The 21,889-nt window shown below is 52.3% G+C and overlaps 1 protein-coding gene across 1 annotated transcript in view; it reads right to left on the bottom strand.

Moving 5' to 3' along the window:
- Window positions 1-227: 227 nt before the first annotated feature.
- Window positions 228-21,889, bottom strand: part of INSR (insulin receptor) — a 30,110-nt gene continuing 8,448 nt past the window's right edge. The window contains exons 9-20 of the mRNA XM_015424640.1: window positions 19,228-19,429; window positions 12,636-12,904; window positions 12,384-12,526; window positions 11,891-12,050; window positions 10,949-11,048; window positions 10,437-10,504; window positions 8,080-8,309; window positions 7,435-7,545; window positions 6,021-6,180; window positions 5,608-5,737; window positions 5,369-5,503; window positions 228-4,651 (exon numbers count right to left, since the gene is read on the bottom strand). Of these exons, the coding sequence (XP_015280126.1) occupies window positions 4,306-4,651; window positions 5,369-5,503; window positions 5,608-5,737; window positions 6,021-6,180; window positions 7,435-7,545; window positions 8,080-8,309; window positions 10,437-10,504; window positions 10,949-11,048; window positions 11,891-12,050; window positions 12,384-12,526; window positions 12,636-12,904; window positions 19,228-19,429 (2,054 nt within the window). The 3' untranslated portion in view covers window positions 228-4,305. The remainder of the gene's footprint in view (window positions 4,652-5,368; window positions 5,504-5,607; window positions 5,738-6,020; window positions 6,181-7,434; window positions 7,546-8,079; window positions 8,310-10,436; window positions 10,505-10,948; window positions 11,049-11,890; window positions 12,051-12,383; window positions 12,527-12,635; window positions 12,905-19,227; window positions 19,430-21,889) is intronic.

Here is a 21,889-nt window from a genome sequence, read left to right as displayed (position 1 = left end):
AGCACCGCAACCCTAGAGTCGGATTCGACTGGCTTTTGAGCAAGGGAACCTTTACCTTTACTTTAACTACCAAAGAGCTGCCGGGAAAGGGGTCTGCAGCACTCACACGCCCTGCTGCTGGGAACTGCTGTGGATCCTTCCCTACCCTTTGCTCGGGAAAGGACGTGGACACGGTTAACAGACGTAATAAGAGAGACCGGCCCCCAAGTCAAGAGATATTCCTGGATAATTTATTCAGATTTCTTAAAATATAAACAGTTTAATCATTCAATATTTTACACACAGCAAAAAAAGGGTTTTGCTTTATATCCAAAGATACTCTCTGTACACATCACTGCTTGGCTTGTATATGAAAAGCACTGAAAAAATAAATCAAGTGGGGATTTTCTGTTTTAGTCTTCCCTCCCCCCCATGGCACATTTTGATCCTTTTAAATTAAGGGAGAGGGATCTTTGCCAAAGATGATGAAGAAGAAGAAGCACACTCTGTGTTCTGGGACCGTCTGCCCTCGCACAGAGCCCTGAGGTGGACACAGAGGAGCAAGGGCCCCCCCGAGGTGAGTGGGGCCCCAGAAGGCAGCTGCGGCTGGCGGGTCCTCCTTGGCTACTATTCACCTGCTCTCTGAACAAAGCACCGCTTTCCGACAGGGGAAGCGAGCCCGACTTTTCAGATTGGCACATTTTCTAGAGTACAGATCTTCCCAGAAAAGGGCCTGCCTGATGGCTTTAAGACAACTGATTGGCCTATGAAAATGAAACTCAGCACAAGTAACTGTGCATCAGTGGCACGATTCACATTGGTGGGGCAGAGGAAAAAACAGCCTTGCTTCTAAGAACTGCTTCAGGCTTTTTATTGGGGGGGGGGGAAGGGGGGGAAAGAATGCAGCTCTTGGGGAGCGGCCTTCGGATCAGGTGCGCAAAGTCCCACCCGCTCAGCCAAGCGGTCCCAGGCCACAGGCAGAAGCAGGGCCCCTTGGGAGCGGCTGGCCTCCCTTCATGCTGCAGGGTCCAGATGAAGCATTCCAAAGCCAGCACTGGCGACAAGAGTTTTGAAAGGCTGGAGCCAAAACCCCCAGAACTCTGTGAAGGATGACTGCTCCTCTGTTGCCAGTTTCCGGGACGACTGAGCAGGCGAAACAGCACAAACGCAGCGTTGCAGTGGCAGTTCACACATGATCACCCAAGACGTGTTTGCACACAGTCAGCAGGCAGGAAAAGCCCATCGCAAAGGGACAGCTGAACTGAACTCGGGCTCCAGACTGACTTGCAACACCTCCTCCTCCCCCGGCTCCTGGAAAAGGCCAGCGTGGCCGCTGCTGCGGAGTGCACCAAACAGCCCCCCTGTCAGATTCCCCGCACGAAGGCAGCAGTTCTTGGCTCACAGGCAAGAGGACCCAAGGCTGGAGGAACTCTTGCTGCTGCAGGGGCGGCGACACCCAGGCTAGGGAGTTCCAAGGGTCTGGCTTCAGAGTCACATTCCAACAGGCAATCTGGCGTGGCCTTCCACCAGGGAGCCTTGAAGGCTGGGCCGATGGGGCCACATAGACAGCGGCCTCCCTCAAAGGGAGCACACTCAACTCCTCGGCCAGGCATGCCACAAGGGGTGCCATGCACCTTCTCAGGAGCGGCGATGTCCCCACCCCACCACCAGCCCAAACTACAGAAGCAGGAAGAAGAAGTCAGCCGCAGCCCTGCCCCTGTCACCAGAGCGCTGGGGTGAGCCAAGGCCCAGGCCCATTCTGCAGGGTGAGTGCTCTTGCGGGGGGGGGGGCCTGTTCTTGGTGCTATATCGGACAGGTGAGCAGAGAAAGCTACACTGTTGGGGAAAGGGAAGAGAACCTAAGGAGTAAGGGGAGGGCTGGGTTGGATCCTGCACATCTGTTCTGCCAGAAGGGGCTTTCCCTGCAACGAGCCCTCCCATGGAACCGCTTGCCTTGGGAAAGAGCAGCGTGGCCAGCGGAACAGAGCCATTGAATTCCCAGACTGCCTGAAACTCCCACTGCAGTTCTGTGAGCCTTTCCAGAAAAGCCTGCCCATGCATCCTCTCCGCCAGCCCCACACTCTCAAAATCTCCTGAAGAAAAAGAGGTTTGGCACAAGATCCCACGAAATGCCTGCCCCCCCACCCCCCAAGGCTCACCTCATGCTGGACGGCTCCATTCCATGGTACACGGGCTCATTTGGGCAGTGCTGGACTACTCTTGTGTAACCCCTCCTCCCCGAGACCAGCTGTCTCGGGACCCCACATTCTAGAACACCGGATCCTTCCGGATCCCTCCCCCCAGCCAAGACCCATTCCTCCCCCACCCCTCCCCAAATTCAAATTTAGTTGAAGCTTAACGATTCTTAAAGGAATGCAAAAATCACCGTCAATGTATCCTCACTGAGATCCCAAAGGTGAGGACAAGACAGAGACAGCCACACCCCACCGAGTTCTGGCTTTTGCTTAAATCAAGCCATTTTACGCAGCCTGAAAAGTCCTGGGGACCCCTCCCCCCCATTTCTCAACACAATGATTCACATTAAATGGAAACAAGCTTTTAAGAGCTGATTTAGAAGATAGGCAGGAAAAAAGCAATCTGGTGATGGCGTTTCCCACCCAGAGAGGCGGACCCCCTATTATGTTGCAGAACAACACTCTTATTATGTTGCAGAGCAACTGAAACGTGGCTGGGGGGGGGGGATGTTCCAATGAGGCTGTGGGGAGAAACACATTGCTAGGAAGAAGCGAGTAAAAGTGCGCCGTTCGGAGAGGAGAGCCCTCAGAGGGACGAAACGGCAAGGGAAATATGGACACGCAACCTATGCAGGAAAAGGGGAGTCACACGCTCTGGATTCACTCCCCCCCCACCGACTGCTGCAAAGCAAGGCCAGGCTTTCCAAAACCCGGAGTAAAAACTTGCCATTTCCCTCTGCCTCCCTTCAGAAAAACGGCGGGTGTTTAGACGGCTGTGCCCAAGGACGTTACTCACCTTAAAGAGCTAAATGACTTCCCTGCCCGCCCCCCTCCCCACCATGGCTGGGTGTGCCTTCAGGCCATGTGGCTCAGCGAGATGGACCTGTGCCCCGACGCAACAGGACCCACTTTGGGCTCTGAGCCAGACAAGTCTGAGGGGCCTGGCTCTTGGGCAGCATGGGCCTCCTGGGAGCAGGCCGAGCTTCACGAGGGGGAGGGGGCGGGGCTGCAGGGGTCATGCGTCCCTCCTCAGACTCTCCTCCGCACAGAAGAGGGGAGCGGCTGTCTCCCATGAGCAGGATCTTCTCTTGCCCCTGGCGGCAGGCCAAAGAGGCACGTGGGCTGGGGGGGCAAAACCAGTGGAGAGGCCAAGCCCCTTCCCCCCCCCTCGGGAAAAGCCAACAAGAGGTCAAAGGCATCAATAAGTTACAGGAGGGACACAGCGGAGGCTTCCATGGGTCGCGGTCAGACGACAGTGAGTGCTGCGCAAGTGGAGCCCAAGGGCCTGGCTGGGGAGGGCGCGGAAGGGGAGAGGTCGCCTGGGCTCCTGGGGCCCCACTGAGTCCTGGACACAAGCGCCGGCAACATCCCAAATCATTCGGCCTCTCCTTTGGCCGCCGAATGCAGGGTAGAGATTCATTCAGGCGGGGGGGGGGGAGAAGGAAGCTGGTGGAACGCTTGTGACAAAAGACCCAGCGACACCCACTGCTGCCTCACACCTATGCGCACACACACACACATACACACACACACTCGAAACACATCTGCCTGCCTGCCTGCCTGCACCCCGACCCGGCAAGAGGGAAAGCAGCAGCCGTTGGTCAGCTCCAGGGGAGGGGGGCAAATGCCCACCGGACACGTCTTGCAGATCCTTCCGCATTTCTGACGCCAGTGATGAGAACCCCTTCAGAAAGGGGGCAGGCGGAAGGAAAGGCTGGGGGGGGGGGAGGAGCTGGCTGAGAACACTCTGAAAAGAACCTGAAATCCTCACGGCCGGGGTGGGAGGCCGTCTGAGGCTCTTCCTTCTCTTCAGCATCCTCCTCGTTGCATGACAGTCAGTCCCAGCCTCAAAACCGGAGCGGGTTGGCAGCCACGGGCAGGGTCAGTTTGTGCTTCACAGAGGCGTCCATCAACAGCCAGTTGACAAAAAAAGGGACACAAGCAGACCTCCCCCCCCCCCGCCACAATCATAATTTCTGGGTGACTCAAAATTTGACTAGAAAGCAAGTCTGTGTGTCTCGTAGGTGGTGGGGCAGCAACACTGCAAGTCCTGAGTTTGGTGAAGGAAAGAAAGGGCCCCCACCCCACCCCGGGGGCAGGGGGAGAGCGAGAAAAAGAGATGCCGCCAGTCTTAGGAAGGGCTTGAGCGGAGGATGCGGCCGTTCTTCTTGCCCCCGTTCATGTGAGTGTAAGGGATGTGTTCCTCATAGTTCCCTTTGAGCCCCACGGAGGGCCCACCGTCTCGCCCCGAGACCTCGTCCCGCTGTGTGTAGGAGGCTGGGTCGAGAGGAATGCTCTCCATGTTCTCAAAGTCCATCTCAAACTCCTCTGTCTCAGGGGGCTTGTTCTCGTCACTGTAGAAGAAGGAGACCTCCTGGAAGGCCGGGTGGAGGTCGTCCTTCAGCATCTCGATGATCTCGATGAAGGAGGGGCGCATCTTGGGGTTGTACTGCCAGCACATCTGCATGAGGCTGTGGCTGGAACCAGACGCAAAGAAACACACACGCGGCCAGGTCAGCCTCTGGCAGTCGGGCCGGCCTTGCCTCCTACCCAACCCTCCACAGTTTTAACCCTGGCCCTTGGCTCTGGTGGGCTCTCCTCCTTCGGAGGATCTTAAGCAGATTCTGTGAATTTAGGCAGATCGTGAGGGGCGGGAAGGGACGGGCGGCCGATGATGTTCGGCTCTCGTGGCCCACCCTTGTGTGCCAAGGGTAGTGCTGATCACCACTTTGGAGTCAGGAAGGAATCGTTCTCCAGGCCCGACTGGCTCGGGAATCCTGGAGGTTTCCTGCCTTCCTCTGGGCACAGAGAGCGGGAGGGGGGTTTCGCTGGGGGAGTGTGTGGCGGGGAGGTAGCTGTGAATTTCCTGCGTGGTGCGGGGGGACTGGTGATCCTGGAGGTCCCTTCCAGAGCTCCGCTTCTACGTTTCTCTGCACCAGGTCAAATTACTCCATCTGCGCAGCACCCTTACAGGATCAGACCCAGCACCCCCCTCCATCATCTGCGTACGCTCCCTCCCCCCGTCGCTCTCACTGGAGTGGGGGGAAAGACCCACTGACGGGAGGGACGTTGGATTTCCCCCACCCCCACTCATTGATGGGGAAAAGACAGGACCCGCTTCCTGGTTCAGCTGTCCTGGCATGGAATTTAGGGCCCGATTCTCTGCCACTCCGCAACAAGCTCCTGAGACTTACAGCCGTTCGGCACAGTTTTCCGGCCTCTCGAGGCATCCGCCGTCCATGACAAACTTCAGGACTTGCTCATTGGAGAGGCCTTGATAAGGCTGCTCCGCCAAACTGCTTATCTCCCAGAGGACAACCCCAAAGGACCTGTGGAAGAGTCGGAGTCAGAAGCAGGGAGCCCCACGGCAGGCCAAGCCCTCCTCTGGCACCCTACCACACCCAAGGCGCTCCCAGGACAGAGCTCCACTTACCACACGTCAGAACAAGCCGTAAAGACACCATCCTTCAGGGACTCCGGGGCCATCCACCGCACTGGCAGGAGGCCCTTCCCCCCTTTGCGGTAGTAGTCCGTCTCGTAGATGTCCCTGGTCATGCCAAAGTCTGAGGGCAGAGAAGGTCACTGAAGTCACTGAAGATGCGCCGGCTACGCTCTCAGGTAGTGACACTGGGAATGAAGATCCCCCCCCCCCCCCAGATCTGTCTGAAAGCTGGGGAGATTCTGGGAACTCCAAATCTGGAAAAGTGCTGGGGTGGGGAAGTCCTTCCTCTGCAGACTCAATGTTCCTACTCTGCCCAGCGCCAACTGCTCAGTCATCCAGGACCCACTGGGGAAGGGGGACACCTAGTGTGAAGTTTTCCCCACCCCCATCCTGTCGCCTAGTACCTCCAATTTTGACTGTGAAGTCTTCTGCCACCATGCAGTTCCGGGCCGCCAGGTCCCGGTGGACAAACTTCTTGGCATTCAGGTAAGCCATGCCGTCAGCAATCTCTGCAGCCATCTGGATCATCTCCCGAAGCGTAGGTGGTGGACGGCCAGGGTTGTTCTGAAAAGCCCAGGAAAAAAGTATGCCTACCACAGTTCCCTCTAAGCTGCGCTAGGGGGTCCTGGCGCACAACAGTCCAGAGGCCAGCTCAGAGGATTTCTGTTTCAGCCCACAACCAAACTTCCATAGAAAACAATGGAGAATGGGGGCATTTCCGGAGGCCCATAGAACTGGACCCCCTGATCCAATCTTTTTGAAACTTGAGGTTTTTTTAAAAGGAGAGGCACTAGCAGCTGTGCTGCAAAATTAGTGCCTCTACCTCAAAAAACGGGCCCCCCTCCAGAGTCCCAAATACCCCTGGATTGATTCTCCGTTATAGCTTATGGGAACCATTGACTATAATGGTCCCCATGGGCTATAATTGAGCCAGAAGAAAACCATTTTTTTTGCACACCTCAGTTTTGCTTTTCAGTATGAGTTGTAACCTGCCTTGAGTCACGGGGAAAAGTGGGATATAAATAGCCGAATAAGTAAGTAGTTTGGGCAGGTTGATAACATTTAAGCAACTTCCTGTTTGCTAGGTTGGGCAGTGTTTTGACAGTTATTGTTCCATCTCTGTTATACTTGACCTGTAATGCTAGTTGTCATATTTCACTAAAAAAACAAAGAAGACTGCAAGAGTTCCCCCCTGCCCAAGTGCTGATATGTTTTCTAAGGGTCAGTGCAGGGCGATGGTCCAAGGCCAGGTCTACCAATATAGTTGACTTGGGGGGTAGACCTGTTCTCCAAAGGTCAGGTCTACCAATATAGTGGAAAGGGGTGGGTAGACCTGTTCTCCAAAGGTCAGGTCTACCAATATAGTGGAAAGGGGTGGGTAGACCTGTTCTCCAGAGGACTGATCTACTCATATGGTGGTGTGGATAGACTTGTTCTCTGGAGGACTGGTCTACCCCTGTAGAGGACAACTTTTTTGTGTAATGAAATTTGCCTTGATTCTGTTTTCTCTTATAATGTTTAAAATAATCTTAACATATAGTTTAAATTTAGTTTAAAAGCATTCTGAGATTTGGACAAGATTATGGAAATAATCTCCTAAAAAATAATTTACGCAAAAGTCAATCGTAGTCTTGCTACACAACTTTAATGCTGCTAGCTAGCTTTTTTTGCTCATAAGGTAGAATTTCTATTCACAACAATGTGGAGGTTAGAGGGAACATTGATTGCCCACCACAAAGGGAGGGAGGGCCCTGAGGAGCAGAGACCTGCCTCTTCTTGCCCCCAGCTGCCCACTACCCATCACGCCCACATGGTTACCTCGGCATCAAGGCGCAAGGACCTCAAATAGCTCTTCAGGTCCCCGTGGGCCATGAGCTCCATGACGACGAGGGTGGGCTGCCCTTTGGACACCACCCCCAGGAGGCAGACCTGACAAAAGAAGGGCAGTGGGAGAGTCAGATTTCAAGATGCAGAAGGAGCTGAAGCCCACCCACCTTTCCTCGCAACTCCCGCCATGAAGAGTCACAACCCGACAAGGCTTCTGCTGCAGACACAAGTTAGAGATGGCTCAGGAGACAGAGAATGGCTCAGTCTGAGTTCTGACCCAAAGAGGGCCTGCTATCAGTGCTCCACTCAAACCTCTGGGTTTTTTTTGGGGGGTGTCCAGGAGTGACCCCTCACTCAAAGCATTTTCCAAACTGCACATTATCAAGCGAGAACTACTGAGTCCTTCTCACGCTCCGGTCAGAGCAGCACTGGTTGGGTCAATGACAAGCAGAGAAGCCGCAGATGGTGGGCTGTCCAGCAGCGAAAAGGCAGAGGAGAGAAGGAGCCGGGTGAGTCCCCCAGGGGAGTGAATCCCGGAGCCCCAGGGAAACAACCCAGGAAGTGCTTGCTGGACCCTCCCAAGGCTTTCCTGGGCCACACCCCTCCTCTCAGCCCAGGCGCAGTGGCCTTCCTCACCACGTGGTGGCATCTGAAGCCCTTCATCACTGACGCCTCGTTCAAGAACTCGATCCGCTCCCGCAGGCTGGCGGACTCGTTCACCGTCTTCACTGCCACCCGGGTCTCCGCCTCACCCTTGACAATGTCCTTGGCGTTCCCCTCGTACACCATGCCAAAGGAGCCCTGGCCCAGCTCCTGCAGGAGAGAGATCTTCTCTCGGGGGACTTCCCACTCGTCAGGGACGTAAACTGCAATCAGGGAGGGAGGGGGAAAAGACGCTCTCCAGCAAACCACCTCACAGCCAGGAGCAGAGGCTGCAGTTTGGCCAGCTGGACCCCTGGCCTGGCCAGAACAAGGTGGACATCCAGCCAGCACAACGCTTCCTCCCACACCAAAGTGCTACGGCAGTCCAAAGCAGAGAAGGAAGCGCCCTGATCTTTGTACCACCTTCCCCCTCTCCCAGCCCCCCGCCTTTCCGTCTCAAGGATGTGCAGACTCCAGGGAGTCTCAGAGGTGCACGTGTGAGTCAGGCGACACCAAATCCCACCACCTCTTCCTTTCCAGACTTTCCAAGCATCCCCCTTGGCCCCACCCTGCTGACTCTAGGGCTGCGAGGCCCTTCTGGCCGCTCTTGGCTCCTGCCTCCTCTCCTCTGGGACCCTCCTCTGGCCCTTCCCCTCCCCGTTTTGCACGACTCCCTTTCTGCTCTCCGTTCCTCCCTTCTGTTCACAGCTCTCCTTCCTCAGCTGCTCCCCACTTGGGACTCCTCCCCCCTCCCCCAAGCTTAGTCTGCCTCAAAGTGGTTCCCTAAATGGAAAACCACTCAGGGATGAGTGGGAAGCCCAGCAGAAAAGCTGGAGAGCCTGTCGAGCGGGAGGCCGAAGGAGCCAAGGATGCCGGGAGGGCATCTGAGGGTCTCATGGGAGCTGGCCAAAGTCAAGACTGCGGCCGAACTGGATGGATTGGCTGGGGAAGCAGAGGAAAGCTGCGGAGATGACACTGCTGGACGGGAAGCATTTCCCAAACCCCTGGATCCTCTTGCTCTTGGGGAGGAAGCCCAGGCTCTCTAACTGCTCACAAAAATCTGGTTCATGGCCTCCTGAACAACAGAAGGGCTGGCTTTGGTTTGGCATCCAAACTGAAAGGGGTTTGCAGGGGAGTGTCCACACAGCATCATCCCCCTAACCAGGGGTCATTTCGTAGAAAAAGAGCTGCAGGAGCTCATTAGCATACCTAATAGGCTATTAACGCAATAGCACATTAGCATATGCCACACACCCTGACATCACCTGAAATTATGTCTGAAGGGGAGGCAAAAGGGGGGATCTTCAAAAGCCTCCCCTTCCCTTCCCCCGCCGGCCTGCCAAGGCAGGCTGGGGGGGGGGGGGAAGCGAAGAGAGAAGGGGTTTAAAGTTTCAACCTCTTCTCTATGGAGTTGCACCACAGCGGTGGCACGACCTTTCTATTGTACTCTAGAAAGAAGGAGCGCGAGGTTGGGGAGCTAGGGGCAGGGCTTGCCACCACCGCCATTTGTGCCTGCTCCTGGGCTGCCAGAGTGGTGCTCCGGCACGCTCCGGCCCCAAACAACCCCTGCCCCATACCATTCCTTTTTTACCACTTTGTTGCGATCTTTCTTAGACCTGGTTTGAGATGACCCTTTTGGAAAGCCTGCAAGGGCCCCTGCACACCACATGGATGGGAAGTCCCTGCCCCCAACAGTCACCATTCCTGCCACACCCACCGGCTTTAGAACGAAATTAGCAACTGCTAGATTGCTATAGTGCAGAAATGATACAACAAGTTAGCCTTGATACAATCTAATAGCTTCCATTTTAAAACCAGTCCATAGCCCTTTGTGCTGTGAATCTGCAATGAAAAGGGTCAGAGATCTAGGCTTGGATTCCGCACTTTTGTTCCATATGCCCTTCTCTTCACCGGTTGCAAAGGTGGTGGTCCCCTTCTGTGGAGCACATATGCTCTTCTTGTGCCAGGGGTACTCCTCGGCTGCTGGAAAGACCTTCTGGTCTTATGCAAGTAGAAGTGTCCAGCACCAGAGGACTGCCTCTGCAACGGATGGAGACAAGAGCATGTGCAATGCAGGCCCAGGATCCAGGCCCTTTCCCCTTAAAAATGAAAGCAGCAGTTCTGAGGCAGCAGATGGTTAAGTTACTGCGCTACAGCAATCTAGCCATTTTTTAAATATCTAGAAAAAGCCCTCTGGTGGCACAAGGAGAAAATGATGGCCCTGGGGGGCAGGTGGGGGGGGGAGGCAAGGGAAGTTCAGGGAAACCTGTTGTCCCTGTGAGTGTCTCTGCCATGAGAGCTCCATGGAGAACCATCTCCCTGTGGAAGTACCAGAAAGCCCCGTTTCTCACCGTCACTGGCACTGAGGTACTCTGGATTGGAGGATGCATAGAGCGGCCCTGTTGGTCCTTCTTTCTGCCTAGAAAGGAACAAGGGAAACAAACACAAAGAGACATTTCTTGCCTGTCTGTTCTACGCTGCAGAGCAACTCTTTCAAACACAACCATCCAGAAAGCACCAGCCACAGAGATATGCCTGGGGTGGGCAGAGGGGATCTTTCGCTCATACAAAAAAGATTTAAAGATGTTTTCTTTCTTTCTGGTGAGTATTTGTGTGTGTGTGTCTGTGTATGCCTGGGAGTCATGGTTGACTTCTGGCAACCCCTAGTGGGAAAACTTAAATAACTGCTGAGGAAAAGCATAAGGTGACTGGCTGGCTCAAGAAAGCCAAGTGTCCAGAAAGCAACACTGCCCTCTCCCCTCGCCCTAAACAGTCGCTCCGCATAAGTTTCCTTAAACGCAGGTGAACCAGCTGACCTCCTCTGAGCTGGTTTTATGCTTGAGGCTAACTCTGAGCCACTCACCTCTTTTTGATGAAGATGTAGGTTCCTATGATAACACCAATGAAGAAGAAAGTGAAAATGACGGGAACGATCACTCCCACAAGGTTAGTCGGAGGGTTCACTGGGGAGGAGCAAGAAAGAGAGAATGCACAGTCAGAGTTGCCCCCAAAGCCCCTCCCTCAGCCTGCCTGATGGCTCCAGCACTGCCGACAGGCCCCTCCTTTCCTTCCCACCACAGGGCCCAGGGTGTGTGTGTAAACGTTGCCTCGATGGGGGTGGAGGATACACAAAACACGGGGGGGGGGGGGGAATAATTCCCTCCACACCTTTGGAGGTATACAGAGTATAAACAAGGTGCGCCAGCAAACTATTTGGGGAATCTTATAACTCCAGAAACAAGATTAGCTTTTTCTCAGGTGCAAATTTAATGTTCTCCTTCTGAGTTGTTAAAATGGGAGATATAAAAAAAACCACTGGTTATTATGAACAGAATTGCCCCTGCAGTAGTCAAGAACTGGAAATGATAGGGCACCTTCTGTATTGTCCTCTTTATAAAGATCTTTGCGATGAGTTGCTTCTTCCTATTCTATGAAAATTCCCAGGAAGAACAGAAAAATATTATCTTATTGTCCTCCAAGCAGATAAACGCCATCACACTGCAGAGAGGGCAGCTAAACTCTGCTCAACAGCAAAATCTATCCGTTCTTCATTGGGGAAGTAGTTATGTTGTCGTCTTCTATTAATCTATGTTAATTTTATATATAGGATTTTACTATCTGAAAATTATGTATTTTTCCTTTTTCCTTTTATTATTTTTTATGGAATCATAGCTGATTTTATAACGGAAATATTGTAAATCATTTGTTGTTTAGCTACACTGGTCGATGACTGTAACAATAATTATCCATCTTCCCACACTTTTGGATTGACACAGAAATGCCTCAAGGAAGCTTGTTAACTTACAATAATCTGGAACGTAGAAGTAGGTAGGCTCTGTCCACGATCCATTGCCAGCCAGTGAGGTGGCCCGGACGCGCACGCTGTAATTGCCGGGTTTTAGCGACCGTAGCCTGCATCCCTGATCTTTGGAAAAGTTTTTCCGAGATAGGCAGTAGTGATGTTCCTGGAGGTGGCAAGGGATGGGAGAGCAACAGAAGAAACATGCTGACCCTTCACATGCCCAAAATAAGCCAGCAAACAGCTCCTGAAGCAGTCACCAGGGAACTACAGCAGAGCCCAATGCGGCAGAGCTGCAGCTCACCCAAAGGAGGGCAATGGACTTGGCTCAGCAGGGCAAACCCCACCTGCACCAGGTAAACCCAGGAACTCTCTCTCTCTTTCTCTCTGTTCCCATCTAGTAGGATTATAGTATCTTCCCCATGGATGTTACATCCAAACACAAGGCAACTAGAAATAAGATAATGGGTAGCGGGGGAAAGACGGGAACGGCTCCCACCTCTGGATCACCAGGGTGCCCGTAGTTCACTTCGTACAGCAGAATCAGGCCGTTGGGCTCCTTGGGCTCCTGCCACCGCAGGTGGATGGTGCTCTTGTCAATCAGCTCGTGGATCACAGGCCCAACTATGTCATCTGCTTTGGCTAGTGACAAAACACAGTCAAGAAAGTCACTTGCGGAGCCGGCCAAGTGCTGCTGGCAGGCAGACTGCCACAGCCCCACTGTTGGGCAGGGGAGGCACTGTTTGCTCACCTTCAGGCATGGTTCTGGTGCTGATGTAAGCCGCCACGCTGCATTCCTTGGGGGCCCTGCGGTTACAGGCCTGGATCTCAATCCGGTAGCCTGCGAAGTGCCGCAGGTTCGAGATCACCAAGAACTCCTTCGAAACCTCTGTCTCAAAGGGCTGTGCCTCCTGGGAGCCTTCGGGGGCGGCCACGGATGCATTCGCCGTGGGAAGGATGGTTGGTGCCACCACAGTGCTGTTGGCAATGCTGCCAAGATCTCTCCGCCTCCTGGTTGGCCTACAGAACAGCACATGGGAAGAGTGAGTGGAGAAGGTCCCAGGCTCAAACTGAGTCGTGGGAGACAGACAGAATTCCTCCCGCCCAAAGCCACAAAGAGCTGCTGGCAGCTGCAGCGGGTGGGCTAAAGGTCTGGCTCCCCAGAAGGCAGTTACAGACATGTTCGGATTTTCAAAGTTTGCCAAGAATGAAATAAAAACAGAAAACCCAACAGCAAAGAACCAAACTCCTCCCCTCCCCTCTTCATCAGGCTGTCTTCTCCACCCTATCCAAGTGCAGATGTTCCGCTGAGGCGTTTTGTTGTTGTTATCTAAAGAAACAAGCAAGATGAAGGACAGGGAAGAGATCCATGGCCTGATGGCTCCCAAAATTAACACAACTCTTACCCAGGTACCATGTTTAAGTTTACCTCAACAGACTAATACTAGATGGAAAGCTGAAATATTCACCATCAAAATGTTAAACTCTGCCATAGTGCACGTGTGTCAGAGAGTCCAGCTTTAGCTGCTGCCCAGGATGACATGCAGCCTGTGAGCCAAAAAGCCAAAGGAAGGCCTGGAGGAAGCTCAGCCCTGCAGCTGAGGAGGACTCAAGAGGAGCGGTTCTGGTGCTGGACAAGACCTCCTTGAGGCTAGAGCAGCATCAGATGGGTCCCAGGAGTCCAGAAGAAGAGCACGGAAGACACAGTTCCATCCCAGAGACTGGAACTGAGAGGTAAAACTCAACAGGAAGGTTCACTCTCCTCTTCCTCCTCTACTGGATCTGTCTAACCTCTTCTTCGAGCCATCTAAGCCAGAGACCATAACCTCACCCTGTGGCAGTAAATTCCACAAGCCAGTTCTGCAATGCATGTCCCAAATCTAGTGCTCATCAGTTTCATCAGGTGGCCCTAAGGTGTTATGGGAAAGGAAGCAAAACTCATCCTCTTCCTCTGCATCAGACACAGCTTTATAACCTGCATCTGCAACTTGACTTTGGTTATTACCAAGTTCCTAGTTCTCTGTTCAACTGAACGCAACCGTGTCACCTTCAGTGTTCAGGCGTTAACAGGATGCCCCATCAAAAGGGAAGTCAAACCTCAGTCTGCTTATTTTTAAAAAAACAGAACAGGCTCATCTAGAGATGGCAGTAGGCAAGGCACGGCGTCTGGGCTGCTGGTTGCCATGGACAGAGAGGTAGTTGAGAAGCACCTGGCTGCACTGAATAAGTACAAATCCCCCAGGGCTAGATGGTATGCACCCAAGAGTGCTCAAAGAACTTTCTAATGAGCTTGCAGAGCCTTTGTCCATCATCTTCCAGACCTCTTGGAGGAAGGAGACATGCCACAAGACTGGAGGAGGGCAGATGTTATCCCAATTTTCAAAATAGGGAGGAGGGATGACCCAGGAAACTACAGGCCAGTCCGTCTGACCTCTGCCCCAGGGAAGAGACTGGGGCAGATTTTAAAGGGATCGATCTGTGAGCACCTAAAGGACAACTTGGTGATCTGGGGAAGTCAGCACGGATTTGTCCCAAACGGGTCCTGGCAGACCAACCTCATTTCCTTCTTTGATCAAGTGACGAGCTTACTGGATTGAAAGAATGCTGTTGATGTTGTTTACCTGGATTTCAGTAAAGCTTTTGACAAGGTTCCCCATGATGTTCTGATAGGTAAGCTAGAGGACTGTGGACTAGACTCTAGGGCAGTTAGGTGGATATTTATTTATTTATTTAATTCCATTTATACCCCACCCTCCCCACTACGCTGAATCAAAGAATCATAGAGTTGGAAGGGACCTCCAGGGTCATATAGTTCAACCCCCTGCACAATGCAGGAAATTCATAAATACCCCCCCACACACACACACCCCTGGTGACCCCTGTTCCATGCCCAGAAGATGGAAAAAAAACTGGTTGGAGAACCACACTCAGAGAGTAGTTGTCAATGGCATTTCATCTGAATGGAAGGAGATGTCCAGTGGGGTGACACAGGGCTCAGATCTAGGCCTGGTACTTTTCAATATTTTTATAACTTATCTGGATGAGGGTGTGGAGGGGCTACTCATTAGATTTGCAGATGACCCCAAATTAGGAGGAGCAGCCACTCACCAGAAGACAGAGATAGAATTCAATGAGATCTGAACACACTGGGAAAGGGGGGTGGATGTGAACAAGATGCAATTTAACAGGGATAAGTGCTGAGTTCTACATCTGGGTAACAAAAATGAGGAACACGCATACTGGATGGGGGAAACACTTCTGTTTAGTAGTGTGTGTGGATACAGGTGGACCATAATATAGGGTTGCCAAATCCTGAAACCTTACCGGCGGGGGAGGCTCTGTCCCGGTCGGGAGCCGGCTGTGTGTGTGCGCGCGCGCAAAGCGCGCACGCACCACCGCGACGTCACCAGAAGTGATGTCAGACATTGCTGACGTTGGGGGCGTGCCCGGGCTCTTCGGGGGGGGAACATATGGTCCCCCCCCCACGAGCTCAGCCACGCCCCAAACGTCAGCTTCGGGGGCGGGGTTCCCCCCGGGCCCCGATTCCGCCGGGGCGGAACTCGGGGCTCCGAAGCGGGGGATTCCCCACCCCCCGGGGTCATTTGGCAACCCTACCATAATATGAGCAGCCAGTGTCATGCGGTGACAAAAAGGGCTAATGTGATCTTGGGGTGTATCAATAGAGGCCTAACATCCAAATCGCAAGATGTGACTGTCCTGCTTTACACTGCATTGGTCAGGCCGCACTTGGAGTACTGTGTGCAGTTCTGGAGGCCTCACTTCAAAAAGGATGTGGACAGAATGGAGTGGGCGCAAAGGAGAGTGATGAAGATGATCAGGGCCTGGAGACCAAGCCCTGTGAAGAAAGGCTGAGGGACTTGGCAATGTTCAGTCTGGAGAAGAGGAGGTTGAAGGGGGACATGATTGCTCACTTTAAGTAGAAGAGGAGGAGGAGGAGGAGGAGGAGATTGGATTTATACTCCGCCCCCCAAAGGAGTCTCAGAGTGGCTTACAACTTCCTTTCTCTTCCCCTCCCCACAACAGACACCCCATGAGGTAGGTGGGGCTGAGTGACAGAAACTGGTCTTTTTCCAGAACAGCTGTGGCAGAACTACGGCTTGTCCAAGGTCATCCAGCCAGGTGCAAGTGGAGGAGTGGGAGAATCAAACCCGGTTCTCCCAGATTAGAGTCCGCGCACTTAACCACTACACCAAACGAAGTGAAGGGCTGTCACTTAGAGGAGGGTAGGGAGCTGTTCCTGTTGGCAGCAGAGGACAGGACTCCCAAGAATGGGTTTAAATTACGGGCGGGAAGGTACCGGCTGGATTTTAGGTAATCCTTTTTTACATCAAGAGTTGTGCAATAGTGGAATCAGCTGCCTTTGAACAGCGGCTGGACAAACACCTGTCAGGGATGCTCTACACTGGCCCTGCATTGAGCAGGGGGCTGGACTAGATGGCCTGCAGGGCCCCTCGTGACTTTGTGTGGTTCTAGGATCCTATGAAACCTACCCTCCAGGTAGGATTGGAGCCACCGCAGAACAGCGCCTCTCAGTCCAGACAGGACGTCCAGAAGGATGCCATGATTAGTGGTATCAAAAGCTGCCGAGAAGAATCAAAGAGGCGCGTTCCCTCTGCCCGTTCCCTGGCGCAAGTCACCCACCTGAGTGTTCAAGGCTGTTTCAGTCCCATAAGCAGGCCTGAAACCAAACTGGAAGCGATCTAAACAGTTCTAGCTCCTCCTTCCACCTTCCTCCTCCTCCAAACTGTAGCACTTGGCCCATAATATAAGTAAAACTCTCCCTGCCCCTCCATTGCAAACTCTATATGGTTTGGCAGGGAAGAGCCTATCAGCCTGCTTGCTCCTGCTTACAGTGCTTTGGGATACAATACAAGTCGTATACAAAACTGGCATTCCAGCATTTTCTTTTTCACCCACAGACAGGCAGTCTAGTTGGGTGGTGTGGGATCTCTCTAAAGTTGCCGATGAAAAAGAAAGACCTGTCCCTTTAATTGGAAGCTTCAAATGGGGAAAAGGGAAGATGAAGTTTTTTATGGCATGGAACCGAAACTGAAAACTGCTGGATATCGAACTCATATTAAAGGAACAGCCCAATGAGGCCTTATACTGTCTTAGTAATTAAGAATTAAACTCGCTGTCTTCAGGGCTTTCTTTCTTCAATCTTATCTTGAAGGCATGAAATAATTTTTACTTTTACGTGGGGATTCATTTGTAACTTTGACCAGTTTGCCCTTTCAAATTGTTAATCTTTTTGGTCGGAAAATGTGCAACTTTTAAAACAAGCTCAAATTCTCTTGCAAGGAAATTTCTTTTACAAAATATGAGGCTCAACTCATAGCCTCTTTTCACATGGGGTCTCGTTTATACCCCAAAATATGCACACTGTATAGTACTTAATCTTATCAATATTTTCTATTAAAAGTGCTGTTAGGACATTTTGTTTAAATTCCTGTCCAGAAGAAGAGGACTGACGAGTTTTCCAAGAACAAGGAGCTCTGTGCGGTTTTATCGCCACTGTGAGCCAGGAGTATAAATATTTTAGTAAATAACGTTACATATCAAATATTTTAGTAAATAATATTTTAGTATATAACATTATAGGTTTGTGGTGGCAAGAGTTTGTACAGTACAGTCCTCTTTTTGACATGAGGTTCCCTGAAGTAAATGTCTCTGTGCGTGTGGCGGTGGGAGGGGGAGTTCATGCTCAGGGCAGGGAAGACCCTCTGAGGTGCCCGATGCTGGGCGGGAAGGCTGGCAAAATTGCCTGACTGGGTACAAGGCAGTTTTTTTCTGTGCCGTTACTTGGAGACATGCCCCATGAATCCATCAGACTTAATCCCTGTGCACTGGAACATCACTGAAGCCCCCTGGCTGCTGGGCTTTGGCAGAAATCAGTAGCAAACGTGATTTCAGTCTTTCAAAGAGAGCTCTCTATTCTTGCCTGTTAGGCAGCACGGAAGCAGGGGCAAAAGGGGGGCTTTCCACAGCGACACATGTGCTTCTCCTCCGGACTCTTTTTTTGGCTGAGAAGATATCAGGATAGAAAGGGAAGGAGAAAGGCTCCCCAAAGGCAGCTGCAGTTGCTCTGAGGCACAGAACGGCATCAGGCTGAAAAGTAAAATCAGCGACAACTATGGTGCTCGGGAAGGCACAGTGCAGTAAATCCCACTGCCTTAAGAGGCAATCACCAGGAGAAAATGCTTTCTCGCCACTGGTGACGGCGAGTGTTCAGGGGCAACACTGTTCCCACCTCCCCTCGTCTGAATTCACAGCATACATGACATTGTAATCAGGTGCCCTGAGAGGTGGATCAGACAACGCTACTGGCTAGGCAGTAATCTGCCTCGAGTCCCTGTGAGAAAGGCAGACTATAAATAAAGTTAATAAATGAATAAACAAATAAAAATATTTAGCAGGAAGGCAGGAGACAGATTTATTTAGATAAATCCACCCTGTTTTCCTGGCAGCCTACCCCCCCCCCCCCGGAACCGGCAACTGGACTGAAGATAGGGGCCTGCCAAAAACGCCACTGGGTCAGGCGTCTCCCGAACCCTGAACAACAAGAGCCACCTCCGGGGAGATGGGGGCAGCACTTCCGCGCTTTGGCTGCAGAAAAGCACCCCTTATCTCTGAGCTCTCTCCAGACACGGTCCGGGTAATGGATACACCGCCGCTCTGGGCGACAAGGTCTACCAAGTGGCGGCAAGGCCAAGTGCCACAACATGCCCCTCCCCAGCTGCCCTGGTCTAAATGCCTTTGCGCGGGGCTCTTTCGGAGGCTCAGGTCCAGCAGTGTGAACACTAAACGCTGTTAACTTCCACCCCTGCCTGGACAAGGCAGTACTCAAGACCTCCTCGTTGGCTGGAGACAGAACAGAGCCTACTGAGGCCTTGTGAACTTGCATTCACCTCAGGCCTTGGTTTACAGGCAGGTGTGAACACAGAATCATGGAATCATAGAGTTGGAAGGGACCTCCAGGGCTATCTAGTCCAACCCCCTGTACATGCCAGACAGAGCCAGGTCATTGATCACTCTGGCCACCCACCATCTCCTCCGAGTGGCAGTGGCTCTCCGAGGTCCTTTCATGGCTGAGCCACAGCCACTCCCTGGCTCTAGGTTCCCACACACTGACAGTCTCGTTGCCCCTCGACTTCCTGCCACTCTCCATGGGCACAAGTGATCCCCAGAGCTAAGCCGTATCTGCTCCTTAACCATTATGCTTTCACATTCTAGCTTCTTCCATTCCTCCTCCTGCACAAGAGACACCCTAAGCCAGCCTTTCAGCCAGGAGGAGAGGGAAGCATACCCAACATCTCTCTTACCGGGAAACAAACACTTCATTGTGGAGGTAGTTCTCAAAGGTCTTCCGGAAGGCAGTCTCCTCCACCTCCTTCTGGATCTGAGAGTCTGTTTTGGGGCAATTGCAACACTGGCTGCTGACCTCCTCACTCCTGCTGTGGTTGTTCTTTGGGACATCTTCTGACTCTGGCGGGGGAGACCATGTCCGGGAGGGCAGCTTCAGGCCTGCAAGGGGGCACAGGACTCAAAAAGCAGCCCAGCAAGTGAACAGGCACCACGGGAGCAGTGCCAAGCCCAGCGGTGACTAGGGGCTTGGTTTGGCGGCGGTCCCTACCTGGGCAATGCCCAGCCACACTTTCCCAAGAGCTACATTCCCTCAGACAGCCCCTTGCTTTGCAATATACGGGTTAGATCCCCCAGACCTGAGACTTGCATCAGCAGAAGGTTCCTGGCACCAGAGGATCAGATCCACAGAGGACACAACCCCATACCTATTTGTTTATCCTGGTCTTCCTCCTCCTTCATTTCATCATAACAACTTTCTAGGGGCCAGTTAGGCTGGGCGATAAGCAACGGGCTCGAGCTTAATGGCTACATGGGGATCTGAACTCGGCTTCCCCCAGTCCTAGCCCAGCCACACTCTGGCTCCAAGTGCTTTTGCTTCGCCTCCTTAGGCCAAGATGCAGTATGGCTGCTGTTTCAGCTCACACCCAGTCTTTGAAGGGCTGCTTTGGACGCTGAGAGGCAGCACGACAGACACGGCAGGCTGCAGCAAGCGGGCCCGGGTGGCCCCTTAGGAACAAGGCTGTCCAAAGGTCACAAAACCATGTCATATTTCTTTTACTGAGGCCAACCCAAGGGATAGAACAAAAGCGGGGCACGGGGTAGGACCCTGCATTGAGCAGGGGGCTGGACGGGGGTAGGAGATGGTGGGGACCTTTGGTACAAGTCAGCACGGATTTGTCCCCAACAGGTCCTGCCAGACCAACCTCATTTTGTTCTTTGATGGAGTGATGAGCTTACTGGAACGAGGGAATGCTGTTGATGATGTTTACCTGGATTTCAGTAAAGCTTCTGACGTTCTGATGGGTAAACTAAAGGACTGTGAACTGGACTGTAGGACAGTTGGGTGGATGGGGAACTGGTTGGAGAACCGCACTCAGAGAGTAGTTGTCAATGACATTTCATCTGAATGGAGGGAGGTGTCCAGTGGGGTGCCACAGGGCTCGGTTCTGGGCTCAGTACTTTTCTATATTTTCATAAATGATCTGGATGAGGCTGTGGAGGGGCTACTCATTAAAATTGCATGACACCAAATTGGGAGGAGGAGCCAACACACTTAAGATATAGAATTCAACGGGATCTGAACACACTAGACAAGCAGGCAGATGTGAACAAGATTCAATTTAACAAGGTTAAGTGCTGAGTTCTACATCTGGGTAACAAAAATGAGAAATACGCATATTGGATGGGGGATACACTTCTGGGTTAGCAATGTGTGTTACCAATATCTTGGGGTACAGGTGGACCGTAAGTTAAATATGAGCAGCCAGTGTGATGTGCGGACAAAAAAGGCTAATGCAATCTTGGGGTGTATCAACAGAGGGATAACACCCAAATCACAAGATGTCATCGTCCTGCTGTACACTGCATTGGTCAGGCCGCACCTGGAGTATTGTGTGCAGTTCTGGTGGCCTCACTTCAAAAAGGATGTGGACAGAATGGAGCGGGTGCAGAGGAGAGTGACGAGGATGATTGGGGGCCTGGAGACCAAGCCCTAGGAGGAAAGGCTGAGGGACTTGGGAATGTTTAGTCTGGAGGAGGTTAAGGGGGGGACATGATTGCTCTCTTTAAGTATTTGAAGGGCTGCTACTTAGAGGAGGGCAGGGAGCTGTTCCTGTTGGCAGCAGAGGATAGGACTCGCAATCACTAGTTTAAATTATGGGCCGGAAGGTACTGGCTGGATATTAGGAAAACCTTTTTACAGTAAGAGTTGTGCAATAGTGGAATCAGCTGCCTAGGGAGGTGGTGAGCTCCCCTTCACTGTCAGTCTTCAAGCAGCGTCCGGAAAAACACTTGTCAGGGATGATCTAGGATGATCCTGCATTGATTGGGGGGTTGGACTAGATGGCCTGTATGGCCCCTTCCAACTCTATAATTCTATGATTCTAAGTAACACATTCCAAAGGAAAGGGATTGGAAAAACCACTTCTATTGGGTGAGAAAGGTATGTGAATTTATGGGGATTGGGTACCACTTCACCTTCCTGTGATCAGAGTCAACAGAGTTAAAGTGTTGGGAATAAAAGTTCTTAGGCCAATTGGACAGTCAGCAAGTGACACTTTGTGAAAACACAGGCCTGGAAAAGCCTGTTCGTCTCCAGGGGCCTTGCTTCAGGTGCTCCCACCATCTGAGCCAGGATGGCAACTCAAGGAAGGGCCTTTTTGGTTGTGGTGCCAACACTTTGGAAATTAAGTCTGTCTCCCTCTGTCATTGTCTTCTGCCAGTGGGTGAAGACCTTCTTGTTTCATTTGATGCATCCCCAAGTAAACTCTTGTTGGCCCTCCCTGGTTTTGTATGTTAGTATGTGTTTGTATGTCTATAGGTTTTATTGTATTGTTAAATATTTACACCCACTTAAAAAATATATGATGTCAATCCCTACACCCAGAAGCTCGGTGCTGT

This window comes from Gekko japonicus, unplaced genomic scaffold, assembly GCF_001447785.1.
Source record: "Gekko japonicus isolate JY-2015 unplaced genomic scaffold, Gekko_japonicus_V1.1 scaffold596, whole genome shotgun sequence".
In the NCBI taxonomy this organism is placed as follows: domain Eukaryota; kingdom Metazoa; phylum Chordata; class Lepidosauria; order Squamata; family Gekkonidae; genus Gekko; species Gekko japonicus.
The sequence above is the reverse complement of the archived record's forward strand: the minus strand, read 5'-3'. Positions and strand labels throughout refer to the sequence as shown.